Raw genomic sequence first — 17,393 nt, forward strand, 5'->3', positions numbered from 1 at the left:
CTCCTTTTTAATGCACCCCAGGACACTGTTGGCCTTCTTGGCCACAAGGTCACAGTGCTGGCTCAGGGTCACCTTGCTGTCCACCAGCACTTCGAGGATCTTCAAAACAGAGCCACTGTCCAGTAGTTCAGCCCCCAGCCTGTACTGGTGCCTGGGGTTGTTCCTCCCCAGGTGCAGGAGCTTACACTTGCTCTTGTTCAATTTCATCAGGTTCCCCTTGGCCCAGCTATCCAGCCTGTCCAGGTCTCGCTGGATGGCAGCACTGCCTTCTGGCGTATCAGCCACTCTTCCCAGCTTGGTGTCATCATCAAACTTGCTGAGGTTACACTCTATCCCTTCATCCACGTCATTGATGAATATGTTGAACAGGACTGGACCCAGCACAGACTCTGCCCTGTTGATCACGACCCTCTAAGTTCTGTTGTTGAGCCAGTTATCAATCCACCTCACTCTCCACTCATCCAACCCACACTTCCTTAGCTTGCCTGTGAGGATGCTATGGGAGACAGTGTCGAATGCCTTACTGAACTCGAGATAGACAACATCCACTGCTCTCCCTTCATCGAGCCAGCCAGTCACACCATCGTAGTAGGCTATCAGGTTGGTCAAGCATGATCTCCCCTTGGTGAATCCATGTTGATTGCTTCTGATAACCTTCTTGTCCTCTACATGCCTGGACATGACCTCCAGGATGAACTGCTCTATCACCTTTCTGGGGATGGAGGTGAGGCTGACTGGCCTACAGTTCCCCAGGTCCTCCTTCTTGCCCTTTTTGAAGATTGGAGTGACATTTGCTTGTCCTCCAGTCCCCGGGCACCTCTCCTGTCCTCCACGACCTTTCAAAGATGATGGAGAGTGGCTCTGCAAGAATATCCACCAGCTCTGTCAGCACTTGTGGATGCATCCCATCGGGGCCCATGGATTTGCAAGGATCCAGTTTGCAGAAGTGATCTCTGACCCAGTCTTCCTTTGTCCCAATTTGTCCTCTCTTCTCTGCAGTCTGAGATGCCTGAGGGCCAGCCTTAGCAGTAAAGACCAAAGCAAAGGCGGCATTCAGTAACTGCGCCTTCTCTGCATCCTGTGTTACCAGGGCCCCTTCCTTGTTCAGCAGTGGGTCCACTGTATCCCCAGTCTTCCTTTTACTGCTGATGTATTTGAAGAAGCCCTTCTTGTTATCTTTGACATGCCTTGCCAGATTTAATTCCACGTGGGCCTTGGTCTTCCTCGTCGCATCTCTGCACACCCTGACATCATTCCTATATTCCTCCCAAGCGGTCATTCCCATTTTCCACATACTGTGAAAAATTTGGAAATATTTTTTATACCAAATCTTTTCCAAAATGTGAAAAGCTTGGAAAAATTTGTTTCATACCAAAATAAAGAGGGTTTTCTCTTCTCTTAATTTACCTCTCTGTGTTTTTTCTCTCTTCCATCTGCATGCTACATTTTGCTTCCTAAACGCTATAGAAAAAACTCAAAAGCTACTAGTATTTTGGAGGAAGTAAAATACACAGCTTTTTGGTTTCATTACATATTTCCTGCACACAAAGTATCTCGATAATAGAATTACTCTCTAACCAGGACCCTGGAGAGCAATAACAGAAATGTTTCCAAGGTACCATAAATACATCTTGAAAAGAAAACAGAAGTTTAACAATTAATCTGTTGCAACTGAAATCAATGAGACGGTTTCCTTTTTCTCTATTGGACTCACTACTTGGTTTCAAATCACATAAAAACAAGATTTTAAAATTTAAATTCAGTTTCAGCATCGATTTTACCATTTATATTTCTGTGCTAGAAAATATCTCTGTGATGATTAATGCAAACTGCACCAGAGGGTTTCTTCCAGAAGCTAGAAGTAGCTATGAATGTCCACTATAGAATCATAGAATCATTAAGGGTGGAAAAGACCTCTAGGTTCATCAAGTCCAACCCTCAACCCAACACTACCATGTCTCCTAAACCATGTCCTGAAGTGCCACATCTATACATCTTTTAAATACCTCCAGGGATGGTGACTCTACCACCTCCCTGGGCAGCCTGTTTCAATGTCTGACCACTCTCTCAGTAAAGAAATTTTTCCTAATATCCTACCTAAACCTCCCCTGATGCAGCTTGAAGCTGTTTCCTCTTGTTCTATCACTATCATTCGTTACCTGGGAGAAGAGACCAACACCCACCTCACTACCACCTCTTTCAGGTAGTTATAGAGAGTGATAAGGTCTCCCCTCAGCCTCCTCTTCTCCAGGTTAAACAACCCCAGCTCCCTTAGCCAATCCTCATAAGATCTGATCTCCAGACCCTTCACCACCTTCAATGCCCTTCTCTGGACACGCTCCAGCAACTCAATGTCCTTGTTGCACTGAGGGTCCAAAACTGAACACAGTATTTGAGGTGCAGCCTCACCAGTGCCCAGTACAGGGGCACTATCACCTCCCTGCTCCTGCTGGCCACACTATTCCTGATACAAGCCAGGATGCCATTGGCTGCCTTGGCTACCTGGGAACACTGCTGGCTCATGTTCAGGCAGCTGTCAACCAACACCCCCAGGTCCTTCTCCACTGGGCAGCTCTCCAGCCACTTCTCCCCAAACCTGTAGCGTTGCATGGGGTTGTTGTGACCAAAGTGCAGCACCCGACACTTGGCCTTGTTGAACATCATAAAATTGTTTTTATTCTAAATACCTACCTGTCCTCTTAAGCCACTTCCAGTTGTTGTAAAGTTTACTTCTGTAACAATAGAAGAAGCATCAGGTGGAATGAAGGGATTTGGGTTCCTTGTTGATAGAAAAAGACGGAAGTCTTGATTATAATCTATCATTTTTTCACCTATTTGAATAGTGTAACGGGGTCCTGTAAATAATAAATAGATGTTACACTCACTCTGATTGCAATGTTCTAGAATTATCTGAAAATGATATTTTTGTAATACTTTATGACCAATAGATGCAAATATATTTTATAAAATTTATTTACAAATTGTTTGGAAAGAAACATAAATTTTAAAAATATACGGAACATAAACTATCCTGCCTTGTTAGACAAAAAAATGCAGTAACATAGAGCCAGTATAAGAAAGTTACATCATCAGAATATTTAATACACCAGTGTAGTTTAATTATCCTTACCCAGTACAAAAAGCATAAATGGCAAAAAATGCATTTGAAGTAAAAGTAATACTAATGAATCTTTGAAATCTGCAAGCAATGAATAAGAGAAAAAACAGCACAGAAGATGCACTGGAGAATCCGCCTTATGTATAAGAGTCTTGTCATAATTTGAACATATTCATTTACATTTCCACATTGGCATACCACTCCATCAAAACACACTAGTCATAATTACATATTGGCTAACTAAGATAGTTCAACATTTTTTGAATGTGATCCAAAACCATTAGATTTCATCTCTGGATCTGTTACATTTATTTGTAGAAGGTTGATGTTGCTGTACAGTCATAATTGTATTAAAATATTACTTTCTATGATAATTGTTATAGAGAAAGTCTATGAAACTGAGGTTGCTGGAATATCTAGTCATTAGATTGAAAGAAAAATGTTCCATTAAGAAACATCCCATAAAATTTGCCTTATTATAAAAACATTTATTTTAATCACAGTATTAAAGAAACAAGTAATTTATTACATTTCTGCTGACATGGCTTCAATCTCTGTTTATATTCCTAATATTTTTACATTTCTCAATATGCCTGTCATGGAATGAAACTATATGTATGGCCTCTCACCACCCTTCTTCCACCAGAGGTTTCCATTCTAGTGGGGTCAGAAAATAATAGACTCAACCAACCACTCGACTAGACTAAGATTTTGCCTCCTGATACTGAAAAAGGAGTAAGAACAGAATTATAAGATGAAAAGTTTGAAAGTGGAAATTTCCTGAGGTGGCATAGTTAGGTGCTTCTCTATTTTTAGCACTAGGAGCAGATAAGAAATGCTCTAAGTGTAAATCTTGTGTTAAAACACTGGTAGAGATGAAAATCACATACCAATTTTGTTTCTGTGCCAAGGATTAGAATAAATTTTAGGTCTATGCTGTAAAAATGTCAAACAGAAAATGGAAGCTGTACAAGGACAAATTTACTGCAGTATATATATTCACATTTTTCTTAATGTTTCATTCCAAGTAATGAAAAGATGTACAGTCATCATAAGCAAAATAAAGCAGACAGGCCCCCACCTCCACGTTTTGACAATAAGAAGGATTACATGCTTACTTGTGAAGTGACTGAAAAGACTCAAATAGTGACCCACTCTCCCTTCTCAAAAAACAGCTCCCTAGTTTGGACTTGCACAGACCTAGCATTAACATAGCTCATTAACATGAAAAAGAGGACACCTGAGTGTTATGAGCAATTTCCCTGAATAAACTAGTGTATTTTAATTTAATCTGCTTTCTCCACAGTCCTGCATATTCATCTCTTGATTTGATTCCTTTAGTAAAAGCAGTTAAGATACCTATGATACTGTATCCCTGCTCTCCAAAGTTCAGCAGAAGCTAGTGAAAAAAACAAAGTTGTAAAGATATTCTACCTAATCTCCTACAGATCCCTGAAGTTACCACTTTGGTGGTGCTCTCAACTTTTACCCAGCATAAACAAGCAAGCACATCTGTAATGGAAGAATGATTTAAACTAACATTTTCTTTTTACTAAACAGAACTTTCCAATATAGGAGATAAATGTATCTAAGAGCTCTACAGCATCTGCATTTATTTTTACCATGTTTTTCATTTAAACAATTACTGCTACTTCACGCACCAATATTAGATCAAATGACAGCAAAAAGGAGTCTTGAGTTATTTCCAGTGCCCAAAGTTCATACTGTAAATTGCATGAACAGGCTGTGGTACATGATGAGGAATGAACAATTAAGGCAGAAATATAATTACTACAAGTAACATCAATATACTTTAATTACAATAATTTATAAAGTATTTAAAACATACGTTGTTGTATTTTTAATCCACTCAGTTCTTTTGATATAATTTCAAAATATGCAACATAATTCAACATAATTCATGGTGAGATACTTATCACTATTTATCTTTTCTAAGCTTTCAACACAGTTTTTCTTATCACCCTTTTTAAAGCAACTAAATCCAAAGCAGTTATATACAGAGTTATACAGAGTACATTATCTCTCCAGAGCAGAGAGACTGTAAAATGTAAATGTTTTTTTCCCATTGACTGCATCAGTTAGGGAGACTCCTTTCACTGAATTCCACAATTTTGCTGATATCTATGACCCCTGACTCCAAAGTCACATCAGGACAGACCTGTGTCCCTTCTTCAGTTTCAGACAAATGAAAGAGAAACAGCAATACCAACCTTCTAAAACTCTGATTTCTAACTCCACAACCAGCTGTGTAATTTTTGGTCTATTTAAGGTCCAAGTTCCTAAGTAAAACTAAGTGTTTGAAACTATGACTAGAGAATAACTTAAAATTTAAATTGTGAAGAGTTGATAAAAACACTTTAGTCTAATTCCAGTCAAAAAAATCTTTAAATACTTTTCAATATTTTTCCACTCACTGAACAAGAACATATCTCCAACATATTTCAGGCATTGAAGTGTTAGAAGCAGGTTAATTTTAAAGACAAAAATACTACACAATACTCATGTTTTCAGAAAAATCGAGTTTTATATGACATATATATAGATCTAACCTATAAAAGCTGACAGCAACCATTTGTAAAGATCTTGGTCATTTACCTTGAGCAACAAGATCTTTCCTTAGCAACGGGTAAAGTACAGGCTCCACTCCATCCATTTCCTGTATAATAAGCGTTTTACCAAATCTCACTGCCAGCTCAAGAGCAGTTAGGAAGTTGGAGTCCTGGACAAATAAAAACAAGTTTCTTTTAATATATGTTCTTTTAAATAGTAACACTTCAGAATGAACAGGAAGGCATTATACCAGGAGTCGAAATCTAAAAATCAGTAGTATAGCTGAAAAATTCTATTAAAAGCATCACATAATATTTCAGGGTTTAGCCACAAGTGTTTAAATAAGTTTGATCTATTCAGCTACTGACATACAGGCAACCTATTTAACATGCCCAGCTCTCCAAGTGCTGTGCCAGAAGACAGCAGGCCTACCGTAGGTCTTGTGTCATGTCTGTCAGGTGCACCTGAAACTCCTTGCTAGTTAACACATCTCAGATGTTATTAGGTAGCTATGTCTCAAAACTGAATCAAGACCTAAGGACAGGACTGACATTGATATTAAGATACATAAATGCAGTCTTTTGCATGTAGGTGTCTAAACATGCATGTGGTGTTTAAAGTTCCATTACAGTCAATGGAGATCCTAAACAATGCAGGCAACAGAGCCCAAAAAGTAATCAAGCCAATCAGCTAGCAGGGGAAGCATTCAATTACCCACAGATAAATATGTTGTACCATCAAAAAGTACTATCGAAAAGGCCTGCACAGAGCTGACAGCAATCTGTGGAAGACCTACGTTCTGTTGAAGAAATATCTTGAGGCCAGGTGGAGTTCAATAAGGGACTTTTGAATGGTACTAGATGTCTGCCTATGTGCATGCAACAGAGCCAAGTCTCGCCACCTATTTAAACAGTGGGATGGAGACAATTAATCTTTGGTACCTTAATCTCAAACTAAAATACAATCTACTATTTCCAATGAAGAAAATAAAACACAAATATCATAGGGAAGAAGTGTATACATACTTCTGAAATCCAGTGAACTGCAACCAAGAATACAAAAGACCTCTGTGATTACAAATCTTTTACTACCTCCCTCTCAGCAGAAAATACTGATATTCTTGGAGAGGGCAGCACAAAGAGGCAAACTTGTAGAAGTAATACCAGTTGTTGACCCTCCAAGTATAAATACCCCGATCTCCTCCTTGAGTAAAAAATTTTCAGTACCATGTAAGAATCATTGTAACCTACAACCCTGTGAGAAATTATATGCTTCATGGAATATAACTCCATTTTTGGTGACTGCCATCACACCCCTTTAAAAATTGCTCTCTAAAGTCCGGAATAGAGCAAGGTCAAGCAGAACAGAATTACAAGAGTAAATACTTCACCTGCTGGTTAATAACTTCCAAACGTGACTCCTTCAAATGTGTCTTCAACCATTCAGTAGCCCGGAAAGAAGGGTCTATCAAAAACGGGCAAACTTTACTCTAGGGGAAAAAAAAAATTAATATATTTATATATATAACTAAAATCTATTTAAGAATAAAACTGAATAGAGTCCTTTTTTATTTCCCCAAACTAGCAGTACAGTTATTTTCAAATCTGCCTCATAAATAAACTGTTTAAAGAAACAATAACAGCCTAATAAGACTTTGGGTATTCACAGCTTCTTTGAAACTTAGAAGAAAAGGTATTATTTTTCCTTTTTCTTCCTGTAGTGGGTAAAGGTACAGCACTTCTGGTTTTGGACCTCAATACATTTTAGAAAGGATAATGAATATAAGTATTTTACAGGCATAAAGATAAAAATAGCATTTTACTTACAATCACAAAGAGATCCTGATCTCAAACTTGCAAACACTACAATGTTGAGTATTTTGGTGATATTGCCTGGTAAAATGTATACTGAAGAGACAGCAAGTTTTTATTCTAATAAAACCTTTACTAATGTATGGTTCCCATACCAATACTGTGCAAAGCTTTACTATTTTATTATATTATATCAAGATATATTATGCTGTACACTCTGCTTTCTAAATGTTGAGACTTTAACCACTGATATTCTAATTAGGTAAGTGCTCAGAACTTACACAACGGTCACAAAACAGAGTGACCACAGAGATGGTTGTAAGTGGGGCAAGTGAAGAGAGACCTATTCACAGTTGACATGTGCACTTAAGACTACAGAATCACAGAATGGTTGAGATTGGACATCCAGAGGTTGTCTTGTCCAAACTCCCGGTCCAAGCCCATGTCCAGATGGCTTCTGAGTATTTCCAGGGATGGAGACTCTACCACTTCCCTGGGTAACCTGTGATCAGTCATTCTCAGTAAAAAAATATGTGTGCCTCCTGTGTTTCAGTTTGTGCCCACTGCCTCTGGTCCTGTCACTGGGCACCACTGAAAAGAGTCTGGCTCTGTCTTCTTTGCACTGTCCCTTCAGGTGTTTATAGAAATTTATAAGATCCCCCCCTGAACCTTCTCTTCTCCAGGCTGAACAGTCCCAGCTCTCTCAGCCTTTCCTCACAGGACAGACGCTCCACTGTCTTAATCATCTTTATGGCCTTTCGCTGGAGTCTCTCCAGTACATCCATGTATGTCTTGTCCCGAGAAGCACACAACTGGACACAGGACTCCAAGTGTGGCCTCACCGCTGCTGAGTAGAGGGGAAAGATCACCAACCTTGACCTACTGCCAATACTTTCCCCAAAGCACCCCAGGATAGCATTAGCCTTCTTTTCAGCAAGGGCCCATTACTGGCTCAGGTACAATCTGGTGTCCATCAGGACCCCAGGTCCTTTTCTGCAGAGCTGCTTTGCAGCTGGGTGGCCCTCAGCACGTACATGGGTTTGTTCTTCCCTAGGTGCAGGACTTTGCAGTTCCCCTTGCTGAACTTCATGAAGTTCCTGTCAGCCCATTTCTCCAGCCTGTCAAAGACCCTTTGAGCAGCAGCTTGACCCTCTGGTCTATCAGCCACTCCTCCCAGTTTTATGTCATCAGCAAATTTGGTGAGGGTTTAAACGTGTATTTTCAGCAATTCTCTGGTTAACTCTGACAGAATAACACTTTCAGGGTTTGTTTTTTGATGTTTGTTTTGTTTTTTTTTTTAAGATTCTGAGTCCTACTACTCCAAACTGAGTAACTACATAGATCTCAAACTGAAAGACAGGGCAACACAAAGAATATCGAAGCATCAAAAGATGATGAGCACAAAATCTTGCAAACTGTACTGTAGATGACATTGGTAAAATACCATGTCCAATTCTGAAAAAAAAACTGTGCACAAAGAAAATTATTTGAGCTGAGGGAGGACTTGAAAAAGCTCTTCACACACAGTGAGATTTTTTAAGAGCTCAATCTAGTCAACTAAGGAAAAAGATGAAAATAAGATTTTATTATAGCATGTAAGTAGCTTTAAGGGTGCAAAATGGAATTTATTGACGAGCTTTTTAATAAAACTGAGAAAGGAATCTAATATCAGAATGGTAAAGCATGAAAAATTTGAATTGGAGAAAAGGCTGTAACTGATTTGAGAAAACCATCAATCATCCAAGGAAACTACCTGTGGCAAATCTAGATTCTCCTCATGGCATTAAATCTTTACTTTCTAGCAGATCTAATAAATTACTACATTATAACTACAATATTATGTACATAATTGTGAAATTGCATATGTATATTATACATTATATATCTATATATAAACTATATGATAAAACTGAATCATGATTATAAGCATAGTATTATCATTCTTTTCTCGAGTATTATTAGCTATTGGCCTTACGTGAATGGCATTTTGTGTCCTGTATCACAGAGCTAATCTGATGAAATCTGAGGGTTTAAAATCTAGATGTTTTGAAAGGTATCTGCATATAGCCTTCTCCTTTTTCTGAGAAAAAAAATATTAGAAATTATGTCAAAGTGAACATATATAGGACATAATCTTCCACTGATCGTGTTGGTGTTAATGATTACTCACACTTCAAGCCTGAATAAACTGATAACAGGTTTTGTCTGTTTGACATCTGGATTGAAATTGTAAAAGCAAAAAAGAAAAACATGTATTTTCTTTACCTGTTTTTTCTCTTTGCTACAGAATGCCCAGAGTTATGTAAGTATTTGTTTCTCTGTGTGTGTTCTGTGGTTCTAATAAAATAACATAAATGAAATAGTGCAAAATTCCAGGAAGATGTCATGTTACTGAAATTTGTAAAAATTGGAATACTTCCAAGATAAGATGAAAAAATGAAGTTTACCTGCAAGATGACAAGAGCATTTTCTATTGAAAGGTCATCTGAAGGTAAACCTTCCGTTTTCCAGACTAACTCCTCACTTTCTGTACACAGGAACCGCCGTAAATCGAACTCTGATAAATGAAAAAGAGTAAGTTCATGATAGTATTTATAGTCTGCATAATTTTTAAGCATTTACCAGTCTATATACAGTTAGAGACTCTGTCTAAAACAGTGCACGTCTGTGGATTTCCCTTACATTTATTGTTTTATTGCTTGAACTTATTACTGTTAACTAGCTGATGTTATAAAAATATTTAATGGTGTTATTAACACACATAGACAAAAATGATTACTGAAGAAGCAGAAGCATTCAGAATGCATTGGCAAATTTACAACAGTTAATGTGAGTACAGTCATTCATGTAAACTTTTCTTTTTAAGCAAGGACTATGGAGCTAAATCTTAAGAATTTGTAAGTATTTATAATCTTAATAATTAACAGAACAATCCTAAGAAATAGTCTGTCAGTATATACAAGTATTTATTGAGTAAGAAAATGTTGTCACTTTTCAATTGGGAACACCAAGACAATTGAGACTGTTCATTAGAATTCACCAGCATTTCTCACTTCCTCAATCAAGCTTAATTATTTACACACAGACACAAACAGACACACACACAAAATTACTTTCAAGGCCTGCTGATTTAGTCCATTCATCCAAGCTGCTCTTCCTTTGATCCTCAGGAGCCGCAGAAAGATAGGTAATAAATGCAGCTGCTAACTGAGCTCTTTTAGGCAATGTAGCCAGTTCATCTGCTATCTCTGACACCTTAAAAAAAACATACAGAATGTATAGGTGTATTTCAAACAAAAACTACGTTAATATTTCTCATCAGTTACTAAAAAGATGGAATTATATTTGCCTGCCATTGAGAATGCAGTTGAGACAGTCTCTCTTCTTGCATTTCAGGTATCTATACCTAACTAACCCACAGCAAAACACATATGGAAGTCTGGGAAAAGTTCTTTCTAGCTCTGGGCTACCATGGACAAATGTTTCTGAGAATTTAGCTACTAAAAATCTATGAATTTGATGACCTTGTAGCTTATAAGCAACTGGGTAAATAGTATAATAGTAAGAAAAATAAGAAATATGTGACCATCGTCAGTCAGTTAGTGAGTACCGCTTACAATATGTATACAGATACTATATGCTATATGTATCTATTATACTTAAATATATGATTCACTGCAGAATTACATGATAAAATACATTTATCATATATCATCAAAATTTATTTGCACTATATCACCTCAGCTATGAAATGTTCTAGTATTTTGGAGAAAAAAAAACCTTATTACTTCCTCCTTACTTTAAAGGGAGATTAATACTGCTTATTCACCATCCTCAATATGGAACAAGTTCCTGACTAATATATCTGCCAGTTTGCTCTACCGTATACCATTAACAGATAGTCTGATCTAAAGACAGGGGTAATGCACCAGCGTAAAAAACTGTGAGGAATCACTTTTAGAAGTGTTTAAACTCTGGGGTTCAAATATACCCAATCCTTACTACAGCAGATGGAATAGCTGTAAAGCTACTTTCAGAGCAAAATCTTCCATTTCTTTCAAATAATCAAAAGAAATTGCTGGTCAACCTATAAAAAGGATTCATCTAACCCTAACTTTGGTTCTTCAAAATGTAGGCATTTAGTCTAACTAATCATTTAGGTTTTTTTCAGTGTCAATAGAGGGTCAGGACCATGTCTCTCAGCAGGGAGATTTTTTCCATTTTAAGATACCCAAGAAAGCTTGGCGTCACTTTCTGGAGGTGGCAGCTATTTTCAGCTTGTATATATCTTGAAATTTTCCTTTCTGCTTCAGACTGAAGAAGGGCCTGTGTGTCCAAAGGCTTGCCAGTTTCTCTCAAACATACCATCTGAGCAAATAAGATATGCTCACTTTCCCTACTCTAGAAGCAGAAATGTTTCAAACACCTAAGTGAAGACTTCAAAAGCAATACAACAAGTTTTAAGACTGTGATTGCTTAACACTCTCCCAAAATCTGTCCCTTGTGATTGTATCTCAGCTTGGAGGTACCAACTGCTGCCATGTTCAGCCATTATAATAATTACATTATTATTGTGATTGAAAAACATAAAAAACGTCGTATGTTCTGTATTAAATACTCGGGTATTTTTACACTTTCTGCAGCTATGTGATATAGATAAGATAACTTGTACAGTGAAGTAAAAGGAAGTTTCAGAAGGAAGAAAAGCTTTTATTTCTAAAGAGAAATCAAATAACGACACTTAGGAGACACACAGAATGGCAATAACTCACATTCTCCAAACAGTACAAAAATTGTATCTTCAAATTATCAGCTATAAGATGGGCTTATGAAAATTTTCACTAACCTGGGTACTCCATCTTTTGTGTTCCCTGTCGAGTTGATTTATCAGTACCTCTGCAGCTTTCAATGTTTTCTGAGCTTTACTTAGTTCTGCTTCAAGTTTTGCTGCTTCTGTTGTTCTACTCTGGAACCTGTAAAACAACTACTGTTTGTAATTGCTATCATGAGCTACCAAACTTATGGACAGTTATTTTCAAGGCAATTTAATTGGCTGAATTTGTCATTAATTCCTCCCTTATTGTTCATGAAGAACACAACTACAATTCTTTTTTATACCTTCTGCTTCTAATTGGCAGATAAGTTTATTAGACTTTTAACTAACAAAATTTAGGTAGATGCACAGGTGAAATTTAAACATACATTTGCAATATAAACTATATTGTCTGAAAATCATTCCTTCTACTTAAATAGCCTGACTTGATTTTAGTGCTTGTGTTAAGTTTTGTTCTGCACCTAGTCAGGACAACAGCAGGCTCAACGTCATACTATGCATTTGGAACTTTTTTCGTAAATTTAATCTACGAAACCGTTAAAGATGAATATTGCTAATTCGCACTGATGACCCCAGTCCAATGCACAATACTCTATTTTGTAAACTACTACGGAATAAGAACATGTCCCAAACAACAGACAAGGTTTAGGTATTCTTTTGTAATGATTAATAATTAATGCATTTAATAATCCACCTTTTTAAATTAATATATTTAACTGTAATATATAGTAAATGGTATCTTGTTAATCTAAGACATCACTGTATAGCTGAATGACAGGAAGAATTCTTTTGGGGGGGGCTTGTTTTTTTTTATTGCAGACTAGAAACCATGATTTTTAGTAATATGCACATGTCAGGTTGTAAAGTACCTCCTATACTAACTACATAATAGAATCATCGAACTAAAAGACTTGGATTAAACTGAATTTGGAGAAAGTACAAAGGTTCACCGCAGCAATTTTTATGCCACTGTGAGTCACATAAAGGAGATTGCTAACTAGCTGTCAGAAAAGTAGGCCATCCTTAAAGAAATAGAACTGCCTTTATTCAAGCTGTGATCAGAAGACGACTTGAATAGGAATGTTTCCAAAGTCCTAAGGAGACATTATATCCTCTTAGATTTAAAAGGTGAGAGACATACTGCTTATCTTCAACTACTACAGCATCTACACTGAAGGCTTCCAAAACAGTCAGTAGTGAGAAGCAGATACTTTTGAAAGAGCATTTCATCTGATCGATGAGATTAACTGTTTTCTAGCAGTATTTCTTTATCTCCACTGAGTGTATAGACAGCCTAATTATCGCTACTTCTGGTGTAAATATCTTGCAGAGCAGGGAATTACATTTGGTCAAATAAATTTCATTACTCATACCACAAAATCACCAATGTTTTTTTTTTATATCTTGAAATAAACAAACCCAACTTACTTATCTTTCAGTTCTGATACTTTTTGACCAACAGAGTTGAGAAGATCTTCTAACTTCTGTTTCCTGTCTTCAGTTTTCTTGAGATTACTATAAAAATGAAACATTTATCTTAAGACTATGGATCCAAAGAAAAAAAAAGAGTAAATGTAACAGGAAAGCCATTTACATAGAGATAGTTCAGAGACAGTTCTTTCTTGTGATTTATATTAATAAAAATCTGTTTTCAATCTAAAAGCTTTGACTACTTCTCATCACATAGCTTTAAAAAAGGAAACCAAACACCCCATTCAAATGTATTCTTAAAGATCAGAAAAAATTCTTCCAGTACAGAATTTTAAGATCAGCCAAAACGATCAGTAGAAATTCCTCAGGTCATGGATGGTTGTAAGACTATGCCATATCTTTTTGATTCTAAGGAGAAACTGATTGTGCTTGGTACATGACTGAAAAAAGAGGAGCTACATATCTCATAAAATAGCATGGGTTTCACTTACAGAATACATTTTAAGCATATCTGTGATGGTTATTTCTCCATGACACATTTCAGCTGAGACAAGTAACTTCTGATTGGCCAAAAAATATCCAAAGCATAGCTTCCAGGAAAAAAACAAAATATTGCACACTTACTTCTTCTGTCCCACCATGAACGTTTTATTACCTATGGATGAGGTACAGTATCTTTTGTTTTTAATAAACTTCAGTTCCTCCTTGGCAGCTTCAGTTTCAACCACCACCATTGGAATTCAGAACATTTATTTTGCACCAGTGTCTAACTTACGCTTCCAAGCCAGCCTTTTCTTTTTCCAAGGGTTGAATTCGTTCTAGGACATGGGAGTACTGGACATTGGCATTCACCCAAGCTGCTAATGGAGCAGCTGCAGCACTGGCTCGTTTAGCATTCTGAAAAAATCAGTAACAGTTACAAGAAAGTCTTTGAAGTATGATGTAGATGAGATAAATACAGGATAAAAAACTGCAAGAGATTTACAAGTTACCAACTTAAATATGCCAATTAGCCAGCTCCTCTATTGAACTAATCTTTTAAATTGATACTAAAAGATTATATTGTAGGCCATCAATCCATGTTAAAAAAAAAAAAAAAAGGGTATCTTTACAACTATGAAGCTTCACTGAAGTGAATATGTTTTAAATTAATGCATAATTTATCAGTGTGTTCCTTCTCAGGGAAACACAACTTTCATTTTGAAAATAAGTTACTAGTATTTAAGAATTCCTTTTTATAGCTACTGCCAAATCAATTCTCAGAGATCACCCATACATTCAGTCATCATTAGTCCCCCATTTCTTAATTAGCTGTACTGTTAAGACTCTTACTGCTACAAGGAGGCCAGAAGGAGCCAGTTACAATTCCTTTATCTGAGTTCTTATTTATACCAGTGCCAAAAATCTTTGACAACTTGACACCAGAATGAGTTCTCATCCCCACTCCTCAGTCACCAACAAAATTCTCACCATTAGAGGCAGTATGCAACACAGCATTCTCTGCTACACTTTTATCTCTTTATACTGATGAATTCTGTAAGCAGAATCCATCACTTTTACTCAAATTTACTCAAATTTAAGTTCATTCTAAAAATTATGTTGGCAAATCAGACAATCATGTCTCTTTTTTTGTCTTTTTCATTTTATGTAATGCACTCAGGAATTACCTTTGGATCGAAAGATGTTCTGTTTTTAGAAAGAAGTTCTTCAACACTCTCTCGTATTTCTTTTGGAATATTACGGGCATCAAAGGTTGCTATGTCCTCCCTCACGCCTCTTTTGGCCAAGAAACTGTAAAAAGAATTTAATAACTAGTAAAGAAGCAGCAAATGGTAAAGAGGTTATTTCCCTATGAAACCAAAGAATTCTGCACACACATTATTCCTGAATATAATAGAAACTATTTCATATTGTAAATTACTGCTGAAGTTTAAAGCTTAAATGAAATCCTTACCTCTTCATGCTCACCCATGATGTATCAAAAATCCCCATAAGCCGTAAAACTCCTTCTAGTATGTCTCTGATTATGTCAGGAGGCATCCGTAGGGACCGGATTTCTGACAAAGACTCTGGCTTTATATTTCCAACTGCTAGTTTAGCTTCATTAACCAGTGGCTTAAAACATAAAAACACATGGAAAAATAGATGAGGATACAAGAAACTGAACATTTGCCATTTCGTTTGTGCACACAATTTCTTGTTATTTGTACATATTTTATTACCTAACCAACTGCCATTGATGCATATTCATTTGCACAAGTTATTAAAAAATGCCATGTTTATTAAGTGACAAAACATATTTCCATCTAAAACAGCATATTATAATCTTGACATTCCCTCACTTTTCATTCAGCGCTTTAATTCATAAACATTATATAGATATTAGTATCAATCATGTTTGTTTGCTCTTTCATTGCTTAAAAGTTCATTGTGATACAGGTATGTTTTAATGACGCTAATTACTATTTATAGGCATGCCTGAGGATACCTTTGTAGAGATACATAGACAGGTACATAGACATGTAGAGGTCACAAAAGCTTTATTTTTTCAGTAGTTAAACAAATCCAGACAGCCTTTGCCCTTGTCAACAAAGCAAGAGAATTATAAGAAAACAGAAGAAAGTTAAAGATTATAATTAAAGGCTGTGCACACCTTGCACATCCTTCATATTTATCAAAGACCACAGAAAGGGATTTACCCTAATCCTATAGTTCTATGTCACTTTCAATACAAGGATGTGATTCCTTGGCACCTATGATATTTAAAAGGAAAAAAATTAAGTTGCTGTACTTTTCCCTTACTCTTTAGTACAATTTTAAAATGGATGGGATGAAAAATATAGACTAAAAGCAATTACTGAACACACATACCTCCCAAAAAAAAATGACGCTTAATGGCTGTAAGGTCTCTTGAACAAGCAGTTTGCCAAAGTGCCATTAGGATACATAATTTTCAGAATCTAGTAATTACTGGAAATTATCTCTCATTAAACTATTTCCATTCAGCTGATAGTACCAAGCCCTAAGATATTATCAGCTTGACCAAGGCGGAGTAATATAGGTGGTCTATAGAAGATATCAGTAATTGAAAAACATTGCATAAAATCTGCAGAACCCAGCTGGCACAGGAAGAGCAACTGGAGGAAACGTTTGGCCTGAAAATTATTTCTGGAATTAAGATCTAATAGAGCACTAAATCCAAAACAACAATTTAAAACTGGCAGATGGAATACTGTTTTGTAATGAATAAAGTTTTAATATCAAAGTAATGTAAAGCAAAATTTAAGAAAAGCAGGGATAAATTTTGCAGAACCATTTTGGATGGCAGGACTGGAGCAAGTCAAATAAAATCAGACTGCAAAATATTACTTTTCCTTATCAGCTCTTACCTGAACCTCTTTTAGTTCATCTTCAATTTTTCTTTTTCTTTCTTCTATTTCTGCAGCCTCTTCTGCTATCCGGTGTTTTATTTTTTCCATTTCTGTTTTTTGCTCACTAGCACTCTTTAAAAAAAAGAATAACTTTAGTTTTCAAACTTACACAGATTTTATTCCTTTAGGTCTCTTATTTCTTTTAGTCTTTATTATAATACAATTTGTACAATATCAATTATAATGAAGTATCTGAG

At 36.4% G+C, this 17,393-nt stretch overlaps 1 protein-coding gene across 3 annotated transcripts in view; it reads right to left on the minus strand.

Moving 5' to 3' along the window:
• Positions 1-17,393, minus strand: part of DYNC2H1 (dynein cytoplasmic 2 heavy chain 1) — a 192,917-nt gene that overhangs the window by 108,902 nt on the left and 66,622 nt on the right. For all 3 annotated transcript variants that reach the window (XM_064441295.1, XM_064441296.1, XM_064441297.1), the window contains exons 56-66: positions 17,155-17,268; positions 15,720-15,880; positions 15,433-15,556; positions 14,541-14,662; positions 13,763-13,849; positions 12,347-12,473; positions 10,614-10,755; positions 9,948-10,057; positions 7,080-7,178; positions 5,735-5,858; positions 2,692-2,855 (exon numbers count right to left, since the gene is read on the minus strand). In XM_064441295.1, the coding sequence (XP_064297365.1) occupies positions 2,692-2,855; positions 5,735-5,858; positions 7,080-7,178; positions 9,948-10,057; positions 10,614-10,755; positions 12,347-12,473; positions 13,763-13,849; positions 14,541-14,662; positions 15,433-15,556; positions 15,720-15,880; positions 17,155-17,268 (1,374 nt within the window). The remainder of the gene's footprint in view (positions 1-2,691; positions 2,856-5,734; positions 5,859-7,079; positions 7,179-9,947; positions 10,058-10,613; positions 10,756-12,346; positions 12,474-13,762; positions 13,850-14,540; positions 14,663-15,432; positions 15,557-15,719; positions 15,881-17,154; positions 17,269-17,393) is intronic.

The sequence above is a fragment of the Phalacrocorax carbo genome, chromosome 1 (genome assembly GCF_963921805.1).
Source record: "Phalacrocorax carbo chromosome 1, bPhaCar2.1, whole genome shotgun sequence".
Taxonomy (NCBI): domain Eukaryota; kingdom Metazoa; phylum Chordata; class Aves; order Suliformes; family Phalacrocoracidae; genus Phalacrocorax; species Phalacrocorax carbo.